Source organism: Emericellopsis atlantica (genome assembly GCF_019669845.1).
Source record: "Emericellopsis atlantica unplaced genomic scaffold F5Z01scaffold_1, whole genome shotgun sequence".
In the NCBI taxonomy this organism is placed as follows: Eukaryota; Fungi; Ascomycota; class Sordariomycetes; order Hypocreales; family Bionectriaceae; genus Emericellopsis; species Emericellopsis atlantica.
Window position 1 is genome coordinate 968,481 of NW_025764703.1, and position 21,774 is coordinate 990,254.

Consider the following 21,774-nt stretch of genomic DNA (forward strand, 5'->3'; position numbering starts at 1 on the left):
GGGCTCGAGGAGTATGTTAGCCTTGCGATTTGTTGAACTTTGCGTACATTAATTAACTAACTAGTCACCCGAGACGCATGCTGACAGGGGATCATCGGGCATGTTGGTGGCATGGATGCCGGGGGCTTCTCAATCGGATGCACGTGCCCGCCGTCAAAGATCTGGTAGCGAAACGGACTTCACGGTCTTGGACGGCTCGATGGCTGGAGCTGCAGTTCCCGGACAAAGATCCCTGGTGCCGTGGTACGTACTTGTACGACAAGCACAGTAGTACCTAGCTGCTGTGCAGTCTCAGGTGCTGCATGCACATCAGATTCGACGCATCTCGTCCGAGCAAGAGGGCGTACGTATGGCGTGGGCGGACAGTTGAGATGAGAAGGGGTTTTGCGGCGCTTGGAGGCGGCTCGAGCCATGTCTGTCTGTGACACCGGCGGGTGGTTAGGGCCATCTTGGGCCGCGTGGGGTTGGTCGCTGACGTTTAGCGGTTTGACGGACAACGTGCTGCATACCCGCTAGGATAACGTGCTTAGGTTCATCGGATCCGGTCTATTCCGCCACGCCAGCCCCAGGGTGGCTTTCCAGCCCTCGCACTTCGGCACGATTCCCACTCCGAGAGGCCCACGTCGTGGCAGCGGCTGGCATAAACGTTTGAATAGTACCCAAGTTACTTACTCATTGAGCCTCTACTAACTGTATCCGTACGTAAGTAGTAAAAGAATGTCGCTGACTCAAGGTAGTAGTGCTGGCGCTGCTGTACAGAAAGTTTTTTTTTAACGTGTCTAGCTTGCTTCGGAAGATTTCGCCTTGCCAGGGCATCCATGGCATGTTGTACGGAGTACTACAGTACGTGCAGTACTCCGTACGTAGGCTGTGGCATGATTGTGGGCCAATAAGATAGTTGTCGATCTCTCAGCGCGGCGAATTTTTTTAATGGTTCCAAATCCTGATTAGGGTGCTCGCAGAGTCGCAGTCTTGCAGACGGCTCCATCCTGTTCCGCATGGAGAGCGCTAGGGCGACAAGGGTGGTCTGGACGCCACTGGACCTAGCTGCTAGGCTACTTGGGTACTAGGTCAAGTAAGTTCCTACCTAACGTACTACGCAAGCAAGTACGTTGCCCTGCTTGACGGGAATGGAATAATGAAGCAGTCAGCTGATTCTTGCTCGGATGATGATGAGCGTGAACTACCGAGACGAGACAGGTCGCACTTGCCAATGTCGGCTGTGAAGAGTGGAGAACATATGGGAACTTGAAGATCACGAGACGGGGCAAGCTCGCCCGAGTTGTCGAATTCTGCACATTCCGATGCTGCCAATGGCATGGATGGTGAGTCGGTGACGGACAATTGTTACTTGACATCTCCATCCATCCATCAATCAGCAGCACCAATTCAACGCCCCATCGGCTGGCAGACCCAGCACGAGTCGCGCCGACAACCCCAAGGGCCCCATGGCCCCATGGCTCAAGCTTGAAGCAAAACCTTGCCATACTTAACCGACTGGAGCCGGCCCCCAGGTGGACGGACGTACGTCACTGACATTCATCACGCTCGGCAGACGTCGTGGACAGATTACGCCAACGTCCCAATGTGGCGGGGATCCAGTCACTTCCGCAGCCCGCGCCCCAGTCCCGGCACGCTGGCTCCTAAAAGACGGGCGGCGCTCGCGCCGTCTCCTGCAGTTGCCAATCGAACGCGACGGCTTGGGCGGACGGCGGACGGCGGACGGCGGACGGCGGACGGCGGACGCACGTATGTAACGTTCTGACATGCGTGTGAGGGAGTGCAGGAACTGCTCATCCAGCCAGCCTCAGGGACTTGGGACTGACAATCCCATGTGCATTGTGCTTTTTAGCTTACCTTGTCCGCAGCGCAGTGAGACAGACAAAGTCCAGAGGTCCCCGAAGACGATCGGCCTTTCCGACGCCTCCCCTACAATTCCCCATGATTATGTGTACAGCGTACTAATTATCCTAGTCTTGTAGCCAGGACCTGATTGCACTCGTGATGCAGACACCTCTAACACTTATTAGTGGTGGTTGGATTCAGGAGCCAGTGCGAACGATTCGTGTGCCCTTCCTCACGGTGTCGCCGACCACTTCTCGCTCCGAAACTTTACAAGGCGCCTGCCGCTGGCCATGCGTGGCAATGCTGAGCGAAATCTTCCGTGCCATCTGTTCGGAGGATACAATCTTGCGCTCATGAATGGCAAGACAGCCGCAAATACTTCCGCATCCCGATGCACCACCTCGGGGCGAATGAGCACCACGTGGACTGCGAGCACAGCGTACTTACTTTGACTTGGCCGACTCATTACTAACAAAGTCAATCTAAAGATGAATGCGCCTCGGGAGTGACCCCGTCCGGCGTTCCCACAAGAGCCGCCAGTGCGGTCGCTCGATTACTTTATGCTATGGCCCTGAGCTTGGTGAAAGTATCCGACCGTGGCAGCATGGAATTGCAATGATAGTCAACCCACAATTAAGCCGGCTCGATAATTGATAGGACGAACCCAAGCATGATGGAACATGCTAATTGATACTTGCTCAGTTGCTCTGCAAAGATGGATGGACCCTCCGACATCCCACACCCCAATCTCGCCATGCCGTCCTCACTTGGTTAGTCCACCTCCACCCTTTCTGGCACGCCCTGCTCGTGTTAGAATGCACAGAGAAGAACAAGTCTGGTGGTGGCAGACTCGAGTACGTATCGGCGACCTTGAGCAAGTTTCAATTCTCGAATCTGACATTGGGAAGTTTTTCCAGCACCTCAACGCGAGAAGGTCTCATTCGCCACACTCGGCTGTCCATAAGCTCTGTCTCCTGTCGAACCCGCCAATCCTCGCGCACTTCCACCATCCATCATACACCATGCATTTGGCGCCACGCTACGCCATCTTGATGGTCTCACGCTCTTTGCGCACATGTTGTGGCGCTAGGTCAACATGTCTAGACCCAAGTTAGTCTGTAGATCGCCAGATTTGTCCAACCTTCACGGCGCAACGTGTCGACCACCTGACTGACACATCCGCGCCCTACTGACCGGAAAACGGGCATTTAAATACAAGCTGTGCCTTGCTCCCTGCGGCCAATACGTAGAAAGGACACTATCACAGCGTTCGTGTTACTTGTAAAGTACAACAACAACTACTACTACTGCGCCTTGATCGATTCACTCGCCTGTTTGCAAAGGAACCTTCATGGTCGTTCCCTTGACTTGCATCTCTATTCGGCTTTCATAGCTGCCCGTCACTAGGAGATCTCAGGTGAGGGCATACTGGATCTTATTATTCAGCAAGTTCCAAGCCTAGGAGAGAAACGTTCTAGCTGGATTCAGGCATGGACTGATGGCCAAGCGACCTTGTGGAGTCATCAGCTACATGAAGGATACTGTATCTACAAGCACGAACTCAAGTGACAAAGGGAGAGCGTTAATTAGTTAGACAAGTCCGCCATCCGTCTTGGACAGATTTGTGGGTTATCACTAGCAGCCCGGCGCCAGGGACCCCCTGAACAGTCACCATACCCTGGCTCCAGTCGCATGCTCCCAGCTTTATCACCACACCCCCCACCCCTCAAACAACGCCAGCCCAGGGAGCTAGGTATTGCACAAAAACTGGCGAGCCGCCTACTTGGGTCACCTATTGGCTGCGAAGAGCACCTGTTCTGTTTCCCGACAACAAAACCTATTCACCTTTATCTTCAAGACAGCCTTCTTCGCTGGCTTTCGACGTCGTGAAAGCACTTGCCGCCTTCCACCCTTACCACAGGCGTGTGCCGCATAGTGTACGAGTACTGGAACAAGAGTGCCCGCCCAGTACAACAGTCGAGCCTGCAGTACTGCGTTATCAGACCAAAGTAGTCAGACGCAGATCTCGCCATCAAAAGGGAGGACAGGAACCCTTGGAGTCTTGAAAGGGGACATGCATAACGACCTGACAGATCTTTGGCTGTTGCAGAGACGTCAGAATCAAGGTTGAGGCATGGTAAAGAGCAGGTCAACGTTAGGATCGAGCGAACCATACAGCAGCCGGCTACCACTTGCCCTCGACAACCACGTCTTCCAGCGCCAGTGAAGCTGATGCCATCTGGCCGCAACTCTGCCATCCTCACTGCGCCGAGCTTCCCCAAGCGACTGGCCGGACTCACGCTGGTCTGTCTCCCATGTCAAAATCGCCCCCCCTCCGGAGCGCAACATCAGCTGCTGAGAGCCGACCACCACAACTTGCACATTTGCCGCCACCAGCACCAGCACCAGCCTTCTCGGCTGGCCAGAATGCCTATGGAAGACCGCCGTCCCAGACCCCGAGCATCGAGAGCCAGCGTTCCCGGGGCTACGCGTACAACCAGGCCGACTACCAGCGATCAGAGCACCCCGAGACCAGGGAGATGTTCCAACAGCCGTACCGGAGTCCGGGCAGCTTCCCCCGCCCCAGCGCGCTCCCACCACAGACACTGCCCAGCATGTCCCAGGCATTGCCTCAGCACACGTATCTTCCAGCGTCGACCTCCCTGCCATCTTCAGGGCTTCCAATGACCAACCAGCCACCGGCGACGGAGAGTTCAACGCCTGCGTCTCCGAAATCACAGAGAAAAGCAAAGGGCCACGTTGCCTCGGCCTGTGTTCCATGCAAACGTGCACATTTACGGTAAGCAAGCGTCCTCCGGTCGTCACTGATCCATGTAGACGGGAAGCTGACATTGAGACAGGTGCGACGGTATGTACCTCTCTCTGTTTGATTCAACCACTTCCAACTATCATGGGTGCCAAGACACTCCCGAACACAGCATTTCTGCGAGACTTTCTATGACTTACATCCACGGAATTGTTTGACTTCCAGGAAGCTGACTTTGAGCTAGCGCAGAGACCTTGCTCGAGATGCCTTAGCAACGGAAAGGAGGACGCCTGTGTCGACGTCCAGCACAAAAAGCGCGGACGACCTCGGCTACGAGACGACCGCGAGACACGTTACGAGGTATCGAGAGGTCCGGCCTCGCAGCATGACCCTGGCCTGGGCGGACCCACGAATGCATACGCGCCTGGCAGCGGTGCGGCAGGACCAGGCTACGATATTCCTCTCCATCATGCACAGCAACAACGACTAGCAAAGCCCGACCCGAGGGACTCCATTCCTGCGCGATACCGACCGCCGCTCTCCATCGCCACGCAGACTGACGAGCCAGTAGCGTACCTCACACTCGGCTTGCAGTTCCTACGAGTCTCCGACCCGTTTCGAGAGGCCATGGGCGGCCTTGGAGATCGACGATCTCTGCACGACGTGGTGGTGTTGGGGGACCGGGATAGGGTGCTCTCTTTGCAGGGCGACCTCATGGCGGAGCAGAAGCAGATGGAGCCGAATTATCTCCCGCCCATCTTGGATCGAGGCGATCAGGTTCTCGGGCGCCACGGGTTCAGTGCGAGAGACGTATCGGCCTTCAACCTCAACCGGCAAGAATATTTTGGATTCGTTATTGGCGATGGGAAATGGCGGCAGTATCCGGTGAGGCTGGGTCTGGGCAAGGAGGGGTCGTACTTCTTCGTCGTCATGGCACTGGCGGTCATGTCGAATCCACACACGCCCTCGCCGCACGAGCGCCAGCCGGGACTCTACGGGTCGTCGATGCCCTCGCAACCGCCGCCCGGTTCCATGGCCCACGACCTCCACAGACACCGCTTGAGCGAAGGCTCAACACAACCACGTCCGATCCTCAGCTCAGCACCACCGTTGCTAGGTAGTCAGAGCGAGGGCCTCAGCCCGATCGGTTACCCCCTCTCGACGAGCCGTCCCGAGTATACAGGGCCCCCGAGCTTCCGGGCGAGCCAAAGCGACAGCTCGTATCAACTACCGCCTATTCGCTCACAGCCTCCGAGGGACGATAAGACAGGATGGGGTCCCGGCCGGAGTGGCCGTGTTGACATTGGGGGTCTGATTGAGAGGCCAGAGGGGCCGGGTCGGCCATGACATCCTGTATATGTGTTGGCCAACCATCGTCAACACCAGGCGCACCTGGAGTTTCTTCTTTCAAAAGCGTCGGTTGAAATGTTTTACAGATGATGAGGGATAGGCGGATCCTCCTTCATCGTACCAAATTTGTATATCAGGGGGTGGAGTGGGCGAAAGAAGGGCTGGTCAGCATTCGACACTCTCCCCATTTCTCGCCATGGACAATTGTCCTTGATCCTCGATACTGTTGTCTTCCAGAGACATACCAGATCCGCCACAGTGAGCCTCTTCCACGGGGCGGACAGCACTATCTGTGCTAGAGCGTCGTCTTTGTGGAGTGCGGCCTGTCGGACCGCTCCATGGCAGGGGAATCTCGCAGAGTAGAAAACCACTAGATTGAGCGGCTGAGGCCAATGCAGCCTTGGCCATCCAAAGTAGGCCGTCTTGCAGATTGTGGAAAAGGCGGCTCGAATCATTGACGTGCATCCAAGGATGGGAGACAGAACCCATCAGGCGGTGGGTGGAGCTGTTGGGGAATGGAAGGTGTCAGTGTAGCTAGGTAGATCCAGCATTCCAAAGACACCTATTGACGATTCAAATTTCGAACACTATGTCCCGCGATCGGGGAAAGAGAGTGTTACTAGCTAGAATTTGCCGTTGAAGAATGTTCTATGCACGCCTTGGCCAGAGGATAATACATGATTCACGTGAAAGCTGAACCTCGGGTCAGATTTGGAAGCGAGCGACCAGTCACAATCTTGTTGCCTGACTTCAGAAAAGGACACATGATTCCTGCAGAGGCAATTGATGCAGATATGGTTAATAGGAGAGGTGCTCTTGTTGATCGACGACAGTTTAGCATGAGTTTGCTCTGCCCTATGGTCGTCAATTTCTTCGGGTGTAGTTGTCCGCCAGCAAGTACGTGCTGGTCGCGTGAAAGAAGAAACAGGGGGGGTTAGGTACCAACTACGGAGGTACTCCGTACCAAGGGAAATTGGCAGACACGACCAAGTCCACCAATGGCAGACCCACGACAGCTACATCCGCCCCGCAGCATTTTGGCCTATGGGCATCACCTCGTCGACGAGCCTAGAAAACGAGACAAGCTTTTGAAGACGCGCAAGCAGCGCCGAAAAGTGCGCGTTGCGATGGCTCCCTCCTCGGCTAGCGCACGTGTAGCTCCAAGCACCATGGGGATTCTGTTCCGCGCCCCTCTATAATATTGCGCACTGGCATAAAGTCAATTTGATTCAGATCCAGTCGACATTCTGTGCCTCCATGCGCTAAACCCGAAATGGAAGCCCGAGGTGGGGGTGCAGTGCCCGGCGCCTGTCGTCCATCGAAATTCGCTGGAGTGCCTTGGGGCGGCGCAGCAATCAGGATCTCGAGCCTCCTCCTGTCCTCCTTGCATCGACTAAACCTCGTGTATACCGACTTTCTTTTCGGTGATCGCCTTTGCGACCGCGACCTGTTATCGTTTCTGACTTCGGGAGGCCTTTTCAGGGTCATTGGTGTTTCTTGTGGCCACAGGCGACGGATGCGATCGCAACACGTGCCTCTCCTTTTCGACTTGAGTCCGCCGTCTTGACCCCCTGGGCCACATAATGGTGCGGCATTGACGACAACCATATCGACAATACAACCTACATTCCTACATCCAAATCGCAAATATGGCAGCAGAGGACTGGTTAGGCGATGTGCCCAAAAATGGCTGGCAGGCCACCCACAGCTGGAAGATGCCTGAATGGGTCGAATCTATCGTAAGTTGCAGTTTGCATTGTGCTAGCCAGCTCGTCCTAACGTGCGGCAGATCATCATCCTTATCCTCTTCCCGTCCATGTATCTCACCAGGCGTCGGAACTACACCGTCTTCCGTAGAGACAAGGACCACACCTACAAGCTGCTCGACGAGGTGGAGGCCGGTTCACCATCGCCTCGGAGCTCGAACGAATTCGAACTCCTCCCCAAGCCCGACGCGTTCCCCCCCAAGACTCGCTCGCTATGTGGCTTCATGCGCATCCGCACGCCCAACTCCTCTCGCTTCGCGCGCAACGTCCACTCGCGCATCCTGCAAAAGTTCCCCTTCCTCGTGGAGATGTTCTACTGGGCCATCGCATTGGCCCTCTACCGCGGAACGGGCGCCGTCGCCCAGCTCATCTACGGCGGCCACCGTGAGATGTGGGATTCGGCCGCCGACCACGGTCTGGCCCTTCTCGATGCGGAAGCGTACTTTTTCGGCAACGGCCAGGAGGGCCCCAAGCGCTGGCTCGAATGGCGCATCCAGCGCTGGTTCCTGCACGGGTCCGAGGCTGGCGACTACCGTGTGTGGTTCCTGACGATCCTCAACCGAGGATATGCGCTCATCCACATCCCTGGCACCGTCGGCTTCATCTCATACTACTACGCCACTGCGCCTACCCATCGCCGCTTCTGCACCGTCCGCCGCACGCTCACTCTCACCAACATGCTCGCCTTTGTCTCCTTCATCCTCATTCCCACCTGCCCTCCTCGGCTGTTAGATGAGAAGTATGGCTTTGTGGACACTGTCAACCTCGAGTCGGCCGAATCCGTGTGGATGAGCGGCAAATTTGTCAACAAGCTCGCTGCGTTTCCCAGCATGCACTTTGGCTACGCCTTCTGCATCGGCTGTGTGTTTATTGCCGACAGCGGTGTTTTGACCGGCTTGATCAACAAGGCTTTCAACTACGTTTTCCGCAGCAGCGACCCGGACGCGGAGGCAGAGGAGGAGGATGACGAAGATCTCCTGCTCAAGAGGCGCAGCCCGCTGGTGCGTGGCCTCATGTTCGCCTTTGGCCTCTGGTACCCTTGCTGGATCCTGCTTACCATTGTGGGCACCGCCAACCATTACTTTATTGATGCTTTGGCCGCGGTTTTCACTGTCATGATTGCCTACGTCTTCAACCGCTTCCTGCTTGTTTTCCTTCCTTTGGAGGACTATCTGCTCTGGGCCTGCCGCATGGATAAGCCCATTCCTACTACGGGGCGCATGAAGAATCTGGTGGTCGAATGAAGGTCAGAGTTAGACAGACGTTGAGTGTGCTCTTTACTATAAACCTTGGGGCGTCGTACTTGCATTATGGAGTTTGTTGAAGTGTTACGATGGGAAAACCTATATCCGGGCCTCTGTATACATGGCATGCATTATATAATTACTACCTGGTATTCATATCCTATCCGTATGGTCCTATCGTCAATAGTCCGCGGTCTTCGTGTCATGCTCGGTGGATGACTCAGCCGTGAATCACCTAGCAACGGCCCACTTGCATTAGCGCCGACTACCAACGTCGGTCAACATCGCGTCTCATGACTCCCAGCCTCGTTATCAGTGACTTGATTCCAAACCTCGCTACTCTGTCCAAGGCATCATGGCGCGTCTGTCTGTTGTGGCTGCTCTTGCGTTCACTGGTGCTGCATCTGCCTTGCAGATCCCGCTCCAGATCCCAATCAACACGCCCTGGACCGAGACCCCTGCTGTCCCCAAAGACGATGGCGATGAGCTCCCTTTGATTGACAGTGAGACCCTTCAGGACAGGATCGCCTCTTCCTCTCTTGAGGCTCGCGCCAAGGTCCTTTACGACTTGGCCAAGAAGAGCGAGGATGAGTACAACCACCCTACTCGTGTCATTGGCAGCAAGGGTTCGTATGATTCGCTGCGGGGAGTGTATTGGCGTGAGACTGACAGACGGCAGGACATGAAGCTACTCTGACTTACATCCAGTCGACTCTGGCTCAATTGGGATCATACTACAATGTTTCGTCCCAGAGCTTCCCCGCCGTGACTGGCAACGTCTTTGAGTCTCGCCTTGTGGTGGGTGCCGAGGTTCCCTCTTCTGCTGCCCCAATGGGCTTGACGCCTCCTACCCGGAACAACGAGCCAGTTCACGGACAGGTGATCCTCGCGGAGAATGAGGGATGCGAGCCTTCTGATATCCCAGAGCAAGCATCTGGTAACATTGTGCTCATCAAGCGCGGCACGTGCCCCTTTGGCACCAAATCCGAGAACGCTGGCAAGGCTGGTGCTCTCGCGGCCATTGTCTACAACACCGATCCCGAGACGGTGCAGGGTACCCTCGGCACACCGTCGCCTGACCATGTGGCTACCTTTGGCATCGGCGGCACGGAGGGCTCCAAGTACGTTGAGAAGATCAGGAAGGGTGAGAAGCTCGACGCCATTGCCTACATTGATGCCGAGGTCCGCACGATTGTCACTACCAGCATCATCGCGCAAACCTTGGGTGGCGATGCGGAGAACTGCGTGATGGCCGGTGGGCACAGTGACAGCGTCGCCGAGGGGCCTGGCATCAATGACGATGGCACTGGCAGCTTGTCTCTCCTCGAGGTCGCCGTGCAGCTCTCTCGCTTCCGCGTCAACAACTGCGTGCGCCTCGCCTGGTGGGCGGCCGAGGAGGAAGGTCTGCTCGGCTCTGATTACTATGTGTCCCAGCTTTCCGAAGAGGAGAATCAGCGCATCCGCCTGTTCATGGACTACGACATGATGGCCAGCCCCAACTACGCCTACCAGATCTACAATGCCACCAACGAGGAGAACCCCACCGGTTCAGCCGAGTTGAAGGAGCTGTACGTTGACTGGTACGAGGACCAGGGCCTGAACTACACGTTCATCCCCTTTGACGGCCGCAGCGACTATGATGGGTTCATCCGCAACGGGATCCCGGGCGGCGGTATCGCGACCGGTGCCGAGGGCATCAAGACGAAGGACGAAGAGGCCATGTTTGGTGGCAAGGCTGGCGACTGGTACGATCCCAACTATCACCAGATTGGCGATGATCTGAGCAACTTGGCCCTCGACGCGTGGGAGGTCAATACCAAGGTACGTTTTTTGCTTCTCGCGTGTACGAATTTTGTCGATGAACGGTTGCTGACGGTGACAGTTGATTGCGCACTCGATCGCTACATATGCCAAGTCGTTCAAGGGCTTTCCTGAGAGGACTGCGGATGCTGACATTAGCTCGTACGGACGTGATGTCAAATACCACGGTTCCAAGCTTGTCATGTAGAGGGGGCTGCATTTGTAGATATCTGGCGATAGATTTCTTGTCGAGTCTCGTTCTTGTGGGGGATACGTAGAAAGTAACGTTAAGAGTCTTGAGGGACAATGCACACACCATGCTGATTTCTCTTGCTTACCTTCAGCCAATACGATGCATCCCATTTCCATCCCCCGACCCCAACGCGGAGGCATAGCGCGCTTGGAGGCAGCGTGTGCTAATGTGGCATTTCCCCCACTGATACGCGCGGGTGTAATGTCGCTTGTGGGCTGCAGCCTGCAGGTGACCAAACGCAGTTTCACAAGACCAGCCTAGCCGACCAAGCAGACTCTTCTGTTTTGGAATAAGCACTAGAGCAGCTCCGGAGGCTTCCACGCGAACGCCCCAGAAAGGGGGAGGTTAATATCAAGCCGGGGAGCCTACGGGCCCAAAGAGGCAACCAAGCGTTCATCACTAACACCATGGCGACCTACCTCACTGGAACTTGACTGGACCCCAGAAGTTTAATTCCAACCTGGCTGTGGGAAGGCATCAGCCCAGAAACTCCCAAGACGTGGTGGGCGCGCTGGTTCGAGCTTGGCTGAACAATTGACACATTCATCCATCACTTTCATGAAGAGAGTGCACTTGGCGGGCCCAGGAACATTGCCCATTTTGACCACGGCCATAGACAGGACGGTGTGTCGCGGACTATGTGTACGTACTGTCTTCCCAATGGCCAGACTAATACGACGATGCCCTCCATTCGTTGGGGAACGAACGACATTCGGCCGTTTATTTTCTTGGCATACTTGACCTGGGGAGCTGCATGCCGTGCCGTTTGGTGTCCAACACCGTATTAAATATTCCCAAGCCTGTACGAACAGGGTGTACCAGCACCGTGTCGGTCAGCAATCAACAGTCAGCACTCTCTTCCCGCGTAGGGGTCAGCACGGCGGGTCAGCCGCCTCGAGATGAGGTGTCAGATGGAGGGGGACTGCTGGTTGTGCGAGGAAGCGAATAGCCCTGAGAGGAATTTATGTACACATTATACCGGAAGATTCTAATACTGCTTCCGAGGCACTTCATCTATATTTGAAGTAACACAACTTGTACAATATCAATGGTAGTGTTGCAGTTGTCACAAAGGCAAGATGACGGTTCAGGGTAGGCACGTGCTTGGTCCACCACGTGATGCGGATCGTGTCGCCAAGACGGTAGGCCGTCCGCCGCTCCGCTTACAGGCCACAGGATGCAAGATAAGCGGGGGCGCTCCTTCCCCAGACAGCCAATTCCCAGCCGGCTGTTGCTGCTCCATCACACCTCAGGCAGAAGCTTGATCTGCCATATTGATGCTTCTTTTTGACGTGCCTTGTCACTCTCCATGGTCCGCGTCCATCGAGTGCCGTCGCGGGCATGCAACTCAAATCGCATTTTGTCGCCCCCTAAACCGAGGTCTATTCGATGGACCCATTCGCTTGGCGTGATGGGCACCAAGTTCACCAACCGCTCTCCCCTTACGTGCTTAGGCGAGATTGTCGCCGTTGGCTTGCGCTATCGATCGTAAAGCCCCCTACGTATCCACGAAAAAGTCATCACTGAGTCGCCAGCCAAGGCTCCGAGGCCTGAGCTGATCGAAGCAGCGGCGGCACCTCCGCCGCAGGTGACCCGCCTTCACCCCAATGCCGACTGTACCCCATTCAAGCTTGTTTTTTGCCAAGGCTCGGCCCATGGACAATCACGCACCTCAGAGGCTCAGCAAGATACCAGTTCTCGAGAGCGGTCGACCTCAGAGGCACCACCAGGGAGTCACATACCGACGAGGGCCTGATCTTCATCACTCTTGTGCTGCCGAGTGTTCATTGCCTGCTTGCGGGCTGCTGTACGGACAGTGCGCACATACGAATAGTCTGTACCTCGATCAATGCCAAGTCGCAACCCCCCCGCAAACCCCGACCCAACTGTCCGCCGCCCCCTCCCTCACCTCCAACCTCCAAGGGGCCGCCCCAGACTCTCTCTCCCACTGTCCCACACCACATTCATCCCCACAACAGGCTATTATCCTAGTTTGAAAAGCCTCATGAATTCAGCCGGCCAATCACGGAGTTTCAGCCTCCTCGACGTTGCGGTCTGAATGTTTTCTCGGTTCGCGGGCCACAAGGGCCCTCCCTCTGGATGCACGCGGATACTCCCCTGCCAAAGACCCATGGGCCATGGCCTGAAGGGGCTCTCATCGCGCCGTGGAGGAAACACGCAGTTATATTAAGCAGGTCCCCGTCCACGGCAGCTTCTGCTTCCTTCGTTGTGCTCGACCAAGCCCCTTTGTCTCACCTCCTCTCCTGGCAAACCTCGTTCCTGGTGAATCCGTGTGAGCGCTTCACGCTCTACCACAACCGCCCGCCATGTCCAAGTTCACCACAAAGTCCGCCCAGGTCGCCGTCGACCCCATCATCGAAACGATCGTCAACGAGGACAAGGTGCCATGGTACTCCAAGCCCAACCTGCGATGGCTCTACTTCATGCTCTTCCCCACCTGTATGGGTGTCGAGCTGACCTCGGGTTTCGACTCGCAGCTCATCAACGCCCTGCAGATTGTTGAGTCGTGGAAAGACTACTTTGACGATCCTGTCGGTCATTGGAAAGGCTTCATCAGCGCCTCGTACTCGCTCGGCGCCCTCATCAGTCTTCCTCTTGTCCCTTGGTGCAACAACAAGTTCGGTCGTCGTTGGTCCATCTTCATTGGTTCCTGCATCATGATTGCCGGTGCTATCATCCAGGGTGCCTCCCAGCACGGTAAGCTGACATGGATCGTTTGATTCCCAAAATTCCCAGAGCTGACAATCTCGCCAGTCGGCATGTACATTGTCGCCCGTATCATGCTTGGTTTCGGTATCCCAGTCTGCATTGTCGCTGGCTCCGCCCTCATCGGAGAGCTGGCCTACCCCAAGGAGCGTCCCATCCTCACTTCGCTCTTCAACGTCAGCTACTTTGTCGGTCAAATCATGGCCGCCGGCATTTGCTACGGCACAAACCGCATCGCGGGCAACGCGGGATGGCGAGTTCCATCCTACCTCCAAATCCTCCCCTCGCTGCTCCAGGTCTCCCTGTGCCTGTTCCTGCCCGAGTCGCCTCGCTGGCTGGTCAGCAAGGACCGTATCGAGGAGGCCAACGCCATTTTGGTCAAGTATCACGCTGAGGGCAATGTCAACTCGGAATTCGTCAAGGCTGAGATGACCCAAATCACCGAAACCATCAAGATCGAGTACGAGGCCTCCAAGGAGACCTGGTTCGATCTCCTGCGCAGTGCTGGTATGCGCCGCCGCGCCCTTATTACTGCCATGCTTGGTCTCTTCACCCAGTGGTCTGGCAACACTCTCATCAGCTACTACCTCGGTAAGCAGTGGCCTTGCGCGCCTTGCGCCGTGATAGATCGTCTTCTAACGAAAACACAGGTGACCTGCTCACTATGATCGGCTACACCAACTCCCAAACCAAGCAAACCATCAACCTCGTCAGTGCCTGCTGGTCGCTTGTCATGGCCTTCACGGTTGCCATGTTGGTTCGAACCTTCCGTCGTCGTGTCATGTACATGACTTGCGTCTGCGCGTAAGTGTCCAGTGCCCGAGGTGCAATGATCCAGTCACAATTAACACCACCGCAGTCTCCTCTGCGTCTACATTGCCTGGACGATCTCCATGGAGCGTGCCGTTACTGCTCAAGAGAATGGCGGAAAGAACTCGGCTGCCGGATGGGCTACGCTCATCTTCATCTTCCTCTACGCGCCTTGCTACAACATCGGTTCGTCCATGCGCACCGCTGATATATACATGCCTCGCTAACACTCGCCAGGTTTCAACGCTTTGACCTACACCTACATGGTTGAGCTCTGGCCCTATGCTCTCCGTTCCCGCGGTATCTCCTTCTTGTAAGCTCCTTTGGACCACGTCACCGAACAATGCTCTAAAACATTTATAGCCAGGTCTTTGGCCGCTTCGCCGGGTTCTTCACCACCTTTGTCAACCCCATCGGTCTCAACGCCGTGTCGTGGCGCTACCTCATCTCGTACTGCTGCTGGCTGGCTTTCGAAGTCGTGTTCGTCTACTTTATGTTCCCCGAGACGTCCGGTCTCTCCCTCGAGGAGTTGGCCTTCATCTTCGAGAGCAAGGATGTCGCCGACCAGGTCACCGCCAAGGTCGAGAAGACCATCCACCACGAGGATGCCGAGGTGCAGCGCGTTGGCGACGCCCCCGTCGAGCGCAAGGTCTAAAGGTGTGACGAGGCAGTTGCCCTGTTTTGGATTCATGCTTCTTTGAAGATACCAGAGATTGTTTGTTTGGGTTGAAGCTTACTGCTTCCTCTTGTGGATAGTAGGACTTGACTGTAGGAACGGCTCTATCTACTAGCTGTTATTCTAATTCCAGTCACATTTGTCTGCAACTTTCCTACCACATATCGGTGCTTCATTTGTGAATGGGCCTCGTGACGCATGGGTTCAAGACTGCCGAATCAGCCGCCATGAGCGAACCCATTCTCTAGGTAATGACCGAGTGCGCCCAGTGCGTCTTTGAGCACATTGGTGCTAGACACGTATCCGAACCGCATGTATCCCTCAAAGTACTCCCCATCCCCGAAACACGTTGATCCCGGCATGACCAACACGCGCGTCTTCTCCAACACCTCGAGGCAGAATTCATCATCCTTCACCGACTGACCCCTCCTCTCAAAGCGGATCATAGCCGTGGTGCCGGCTGTTGGTTTAGTCCAGGAGCATACCTCACTGTACTTGTGAACAAACGCCTCGAGCAGTGCGATGTTGTTCTGCGCTAGCTTGATGTTCCGTCTGAGAAGATTCGGCCGCACGGCCGCAGACAGAGCGAGCCCGGCGATCTGGTCGTCCAACTGAGAGACGGATATCGTGGTGTAATTCCTAGCGCTCTTGATGGCTGTCATGATCTCCTCGTCCCGTGTGGCGATCCAACCAAATCGGATACCGGCCAGGGACCACGCCTTGGACATGGAGGATGTGGAGATGGTCTTGTCGTAGCCTAGAGAAAGAATAGAAGGGGGGCTTGGCTCGTGCTCGGGCAGGCTATGGAAGAGGGGGCGATAGACCTCGTCAGCCATCACGATTAGACCGCGTGGTCTGGCGAAATCTATGATTTGGGTGAGTACACTCTTTGGAATCGTCGTCCCAAAGGGGTTGTTGGGGTTGTTGATGATGATCATCTGTCACGCAGTCAGGAATCGCAGCGAGCGGCAAACCCGAGGCGACAAACAACGCACCTTTGAGTTATCCCGTACCAAAGACTCTAGGTGCGTGGGATTCGGGATATATGAGTCCTTCTCTTCCAAACGCCAGAGCGTGACATCGGCGCCGATACTTCTGGGCACCTCGTAAAGCTGCTCGTAGGTAGGATGGACGCAGATGACATGGTCCCCGGCGCCGATGAGGGCATACAGCGTCAGAAAATTGGCGCCAATGGCACCTTGCGTCACGAGAACGTCGTCCAACTTTAGATCTGGGGAGCTGCCGTCCTTGTACAGATCGGCAATCTTCTGCCTCGTGTCGGGTGAGCCCTCTATGTGACCGTATGTGAGCTTTCGGGAGGTGAGGTCCAGGGGCGGGGGACGTGAGTCTCCGTCCGCGAGTTTATACAGATCCTCAACGGAGACCGATTCGCAGCATGTTTCGGCGATGTTGAGGACGCCTGGCGTTGTCTCGAGACGATCCATCCACTCCTCCACCTTGAAGGGACTGATGCGAACCATGGTGAGAGCAGCGATGGGCAAGGAATTGAGCCGATGGAAGGAGACAGTAGGATTTCAGGACAGTTTTTTTGAGATCCCGCTTTGAATGATGTGGCTCTGTAGAGGAGGACAGTATGATTGGGGGTTGGTGCTACGACATGCGCGGAGTCGCTTCTTATCGTGACCTCGTAGGGCGCGGATGACTTCCCCACACTATTGAAGCAGCTGAAGAATAACGCTGCTAGGAACAACGTACTGATCACCACCTGAAGCTTCTTTTGCCTAATTGAGCGAATTTCATTGATGTCGCTAATATCTTTGAAGTTGCTGTGGACACCTTATTAGGAAACCTCAAAAAGGAGCTTCTAAACATTGAACAAGTGCTGTGTTTGAGGCTTGAGAGCTCCCTTGCCACTGGCCGCGATGTTGTCAGATCCTCATTAGTAGACGCACGTGCTCATCAGTGAGAGACGCCCATCATGCTGCACTCCTCCCTTGATAGCGACAGCACGCCTCGCCGCACAGGCACACCTTGTCGAGTCCCTCCCAGTAACTGTCCGAGTAGTCCACGGTGATCTCGGCACCAGCCTCGATCCCCTTGCTGACCAGCAGGATCCTCTCCATGCCCAGCCAGGTGAACTTGTGGAAGAGGGCGTTGGGGTTGCAGCTGTGGTTGACGAACCGCGTAAAGTTGCTCTCTCTGCCCTGCCAGATCTGGTACTTGCGCGCGCCCACGGCGCTGTTCATCACATCGACGCCCTGGATGCCGCTCGTCAACAGACCGACGAACTCGCCGATGCCACTGCCCCGTGAGAATGGCAGAAGGGCTTGCACACCGTTGTTGCGCCCGTTCTTGGTCCTGAAAATCTGCACCGGTGGTTTCTGTCTCTGGCCACCAAACAGACTTGGGAAACAGCGACATTGATTGTCCTTGATCTCGTCGGACTGCGGCTGGCCACAGGTGTCGCAAATATGCGCAGCACTCGCATTGGTGACCATGGTCGTCATCGGCACCCGTCGAGGGTCTTCGTCCGGCCAGTGCTCCTCGTCCACCAGACACTCATCCACATGCCGAAATGTAAACGGCACCTCTTGGTGTCGATACGTATGCGACAGGGGCAGCGGCTCGTCGCCATCCGCCTGGGCCACCCAGTCGTGCGGATGCCCTCGATAGTGCAGCTGCGTCGGCTCGCCGACAGCAACGAGCAGCTTGCGCCACTCGGGACGGATCGTGTCCGCCGCGATCTCGAGCCGCGAGCGCATGGCCTTGAGCGACGACAGAGGCCCGGGCTCCAAGCCCACGCGGTACTTGCACATGCGATACAGGCCCATCCCCGCGAAGACCAGGGGCACCCAGCCACCAGCATCCTTGATCTCCTTGTAGCCCCGCCAGACGGCCATCTTGTTGCGCATCTCCTTCTCGTTCCAGCCGAAATCCCGACACGCCTCCCCCATGGCGGCCATGCGGCCTCGGAGGGCGGATAGACCCTCTGTCCTGGTGAGATGCGCGACGTAGGCGTCAAAGAGCTCGACCCAGCGCGCTTGCACAATGACCTCGACAGATCTGCACGCGCGGCTCGTCTGCAGAACCTGGCGGCAGAAAGCGTTGCCCAGCGTGAAGGATTCTGGGGTCACGTCCGTCTGGCTCCCAGGACTGACGAGGCTAGAAGAGGTAGTCGACAGGTGGAGGGGCGCTGCCAGGCTCATCGCGCCTGCAGTAGTCTCACCTGGCCTGTCCGCGGCCTGCGCGGCAAATATGGCAGGCTCCAGTGATATACCGCCGTGGATCTGCTCCCAAACGCTTTGGACGAACTTGGCGAGGGAAGACGAGGCGGGTGAGGGAGCCAGGTCCGTGGTTGGTTTGGCACGGCGCGGGAATGCGTTCTTGGTAATGGCCATTTGCCGTTGGCTGTCATGGCTGGCTGAATCTGCTGAGGGGATCGCAGTCCTGGGTCGGAGTGAGCCTTTTGACTTGCGAGGATGCGTAGACTCGACACGTCGTGCCTTGTTCGCTCGGTCTGGATCGTGGACATCTGTGTCGGTTGGGCTTTGGGCACGGATCCGTTTCTGGGGGCCTTGATACTGAATGAAGCTCTCATCTCCGTCTTGGCTATCTGTAGGTGACACCGGTGACTCGGAGGTAAGGGGCAGCCCGGGTTGTAATATCGATTGTATGTCTATTGCGCGCTGTATGTGGTCAGCTATGAGCGTGGCATGAGCCGACTTTGTGGTGCAACGTCAGGTACTTTTAAGATTGTGCTTGGGCCATGTTTCGGGTCGCCTCCGCTTATGTGTATTGAGGTGCCGTCACCACCATCTGCTTCTTGTATGGATGCTGTGATGAGCAGATGCGGTCTGTTCATGGATGACCAGACTTGGGCATTGCCACTCAGCGCTGCGACAAGATCGTCGAGGAGTGTGTCGTTGAAGACAGCGCTCGGGCTGGGGGATGTCTGCCTCATATCTGATAGTCACCTTCTATCCAATTGATGGACAAAGATAGAATGTGCACGCAATCACGACCTCGTGGGCGACTTACACGCGGTAGGGGGAGAAATTCTGCTCGGGCAGAATTTTGCATCCACCTACGGATACGTAAGACTGACTGGAGTCCATGACGCAAGAGCGCGGTGGCCCGCCCACTCCCGGGTAGCCCCGATGTCTTGGCCGGGGATGGTGTGGGCCATTGAATCATGTTAAATAGTCTTGATGGGACCATGTGAGATAAGTGCCGAGCATAAATATTCGTTAAAGGTTCCTTGGCGATGGAGATATAAATAAAGTCCTGCCTCTCCCGTGTCCAGCTTCTTGCTAGTCTCATTAACCTTCTTTTCAAATTGTCAGTCTCCCGAGTCTCCTTCCTGGAGCACCAAGCTTGGACAAACACATCACCTACGTCAGTCCAGTCTAGTCTCCGGCATCATGGGAGCCAACGGTGCCCGCATGAAGCCCAGCAAGTCCAACATGTCCTACACCTACGAGGGTGCGGACGGTTGGCGACGCTGGCGCCTCTTACGGCCTGGGCGAGGCATGTACCACGACGTGAGGCGCCGGCTCCCCTACTACTGGTCTGACATCAAGGACGCCTTCACCTACCGCACCATTGCCAGCATTATTCGAATGTACTTTGTCAAGTAAGTCCGGCCTTTGACCCAATTGCTCTCCATTGGCAGACAGAATGTTGTTCATTCACTCTGCGGTCCACACCGGATATCTGACGAACAAACAGCATCCTTCCAGCCCTCGCCTACACACTCGACATGTATCGCCGGACGGGCGAGTTCTTCGGCATCAACGAAGCTCTCTTCGCGTCGGCACTCGCTGCCATGGTCTTCAGCATACTCGCCGCCCAGCCCCTGACCATTGTCGGCGTGACTGGCCTCATCTCCCTGTTCAACTACACAATCTACGACATTATCAAGATCTACGACGTCAGCATCTACCCCCAGTTCATGGCCTGGGTGGGCATCTGGGCCGCCATCTTCCACTGGCTCGTGGCTGTCTGCAATGCCTGCGACTACATGCGCTACGTGACCGACTTTTCGAGCGAATCTTTCGGCATGTACGTCGGTATCATCTATATCAGTATGTACCCAGCCGAAACGAATGCCACCTACGCAGTCCATTGACGTTATTTTCCTCCCCAGTCAAGGGTGTCGAGGAGCTCGTGAATGAGTTTACGCAGGAAGGGCGAGCAGAAGGATTCCTAGCAACCATGATTGCCATTCTCTACTTTGCTACCGTCTACTCCCTCGAGAAGCTGGGGTCCAGCACCGTGTGGCTGGCTGGCCTGCGCGGCATACTGGCTGATTATGCATACGTGGTGAGTCTCTACGAGGTACCCTTACCATGAAATGCGCTCACAGTCTTCCAGTTTGGCACCATCTTCTGGGTTGGATTCTCCCACATTCCCGGGAATATCGATAAAACGCACATTATGCGGCTCCCCGTCACGGACGCTTTCGAGCCAACGCAACCGCGGTCCTGGCTCATTGACTTTTGGAACCTTGAGGTGAAGTGGGTGTTCGTCGCCATGCCTTTCGGGCTTCTCATCATGCTCCTCTTCTACTACGACCACGTAAGACCATCCCCTTTCCAATACTTGTCGGACTTGTTCGACTCACAAAAGCCTGCTAGAATGTCAGCAGTATTACTGCACAAGCCCGCCAGTTTCCCCTCAAGAAGCCAGGAGGTTTCCACTGGGATTTCTTTCTCCTCGGCTGCACGACTTTTGTCTCGGGCATCCTCGGACTGCCTCTGCCGAATGGATTAGTTCCACAAGTAAGTCCGGAAGTGAAGGGCAAATGGATGTATGCTGATGGCACAGGCACCTGTCCACACCGATTCGTTGACCATCTACGAGACGGAGCTCAAGATCATACCCACCTCCGAGGGCGAGGACACGGAGATACGAGAACCAATTGTGAAGGCTACGGCCGTGGTCGAGCAGCGCATTTCACACTTTGTCATGGGTCTGGGCCTCATTGGCACCATGACCGGACCTCTGTTGACCGTCCTGCATACCATGCCAGCCGCCCTCTTCGCTGGTGTGTTCTTTGTCGTAGGCGTACGTTCCCCCTCTCCCCTCCTTCTGAATGCCAGACAAATTGACCATGGTGCAGTGGGGATCCATTGAATCAAACGGCATCTTACAAAAGTTTGTATTCTTGCAGCGCGAGCGCCGCTTCATCCAGAGAGACGATCCCATGTTCCACATCCGACGTCGCAAGATCCTCCTATGGATCGCTCTCCAACTAGGCGGTGTATTCGCCTGCGTGGCCATCTCACAGACGATTGCTGCAATTGGGTTCCCGGTGCTCATCATTCTGATGATACCCGCACGCATCATCCTCGTCCCCCGATGGTTCACCCTGAAGGAGCTCCAGGTCCTGGATGACTTTACCGTCACGAACGATGTCGTCCTCGCGAGCTTGGGTGGGAAGCCTGCCCTCCCAGAGCATTCTCGCGTGGAGGATTGGGGACTGGAGCGACGGAGGAGCGAAACTCAGCATGGTGTCCCCAGACAGAGGGCAGGAAGTGTTCATCGTTAAAGCAAGGCTCGTGGTGACGGCTATA

General features: G+C 55.9%; 7 protein-coding genes across 7 annotated transcripts; 5 read left to right on the forward strand and 2 right to left on the reverse strand.

The window, feature by feature from the left end:
• Positions 1-3,948: 3,948 nt before the first annotated feature.
• F5Z01DRAFT_25358 (uncharacterized protein) lies at positions 3,949-6,001 on the forward strand. Its single transcript, XM_046258523.1, has 3 exons — positions 3,949-4,645; positions 4,707-4,714; positions 4,857-6,001. The coding sequence occupies exons 1-3, from the start codon at positions 4,161-4,163 to the stop codon at positions 5,957-5,959; spliced, it is 1,596 nt and encodes a 531-aa protein (XP_046123028.1). The 5' UTR covers positions 3,949-4,160; the 3' UTR covers positions 5,960-6,001.
• Positions 6,002-7,256: 1,255 nt separating this feature from the next.
• F5Z01DRAFT_25350 (uncharacterized protein) lies at positions 7,257-9,235 on the forward strand. Its single transcript, XM_046258520.1, has 2 exons — positions 7,257-7,701; positions 7,752-9,235. The coding sequence occupies exons 1-2, from the start codon at positions 7,612-7,614 to the stop codon at positions 8,970-8,972; spliced, it is 1,311 nt and encodes a 436-aa protein (XP_046123029.1). The 5' UTR covers positions 7,257-7,611; the 3' UTR covers positions 8,973-9,235.
• Positions 9,236-9,250: 15 nt separating this feature from the next.
• Positions 9,251-11,099, forward strand: F5Z01DRAFT_642328 (uncharacterized protein). Its single transcript, XM_046262628.1, has 3 exons — positions 9,251-9,598; positions 9,652-10,793; positions 10,855-11,099. Exons 1-3 carry the CDS (start codon positions 9,328-9,330, stop codon positions 10,978-10,980), a joined length of 1,539 nt encoding a protein of 512 aa, XP_046123030.1. The 5' UTR covers positions 9,251-9,327; the 3' UTR covers positions 10,981-11,099.
• Positions 11,100-13,178: 2,079 nt separating this feature from the next.
• F5Z01DRAFT_25701 (general substrate transporter) lies at positions 13,179-15,355 on the forward strand. Its single transcript, XM_046258549.1, has 6 exons — positions 13,179-13,743; positions 13,801-14,343; positions 14,403-14,556; positions 14,612-14,748; positions 14,800-14,875; positions 14,926-15,355. Exons 1-6 carry the CDS (start codon positions 13,353-13,355, stop codon positions 15,215-15,217), a joined length of 1,593 nt encoding a protein of 530 aa, XP_046123031.1. The 5' UTR covers positions 13,179-13,352; the 3' UTR covers positions 15,218-15,355.
• F5Z01DRAFT_25715 (aspartate aminotransferase) lies at positions 15,355-16,947 on the reverse strand. Its single transcript, XM_046258551.1, has 2 exons — positions 16,234-16,947; positions 15,355-16,176 (listed from the first exon to the last, which is right to left on the reverse strand). Exons 1-2 carry the CDS (start codon positions 16,717-16,719, stop codon positions 15,457-15,459), a joined length of 1,206 nt encoding a protein of 401 aa, XP_046123032.1. The 5' UTR covers positions 16,720-16,947; the 3' UTR covers positions 15,355-15,456.
• A 228-nt stretch (positions 16,948-17,175) lies between these two features.
• F5Z01DRAFT_669840 (SET domain-containing protein) lies at positions 17,176-19,160 on the reverse strand (the record flags this gene model as incomplete). Its single annotated transcript, XM_046264479.1, has 2 exons — positions 17,176-18,885; positions 18,945-19,160. 2 exons carry the CDS (start codon positions 19,158-19,160, stop codon positions 17,176-17,178), a joined length of 1,926 nt encoding a protein of 641 aa, XP_046123033.1.
• Positions 19,161-19,620: 460 nt separating this feature from the next.
• On the forward strand, positions 19,621-21,749 carry F5Z01DRAFT_678932 (HCO3 transporter family-domain-containing protein; the record flags this gene model as incomplete). Its single annotated transcript, XM_046265482.1, has 7 exons — positions 19,621-19,832; positions 19,928-20,283; positions 20,346-20,536; positions 20,573-20,776; positions 20,836-20,979; positions 21,026-21,265; positions 21,321-21,749. The coding sequence occupies 7 exons, from the start codon at positions 19,621-19,623 to the stop codon at positions 21,747-21,749; spliced, it is 1,776 nt and encodes a 591-aa protein (XP_046123034.1).
• Between the last annotated feature and the right edge of the window lie 25 nt (positions 21,750-21,774).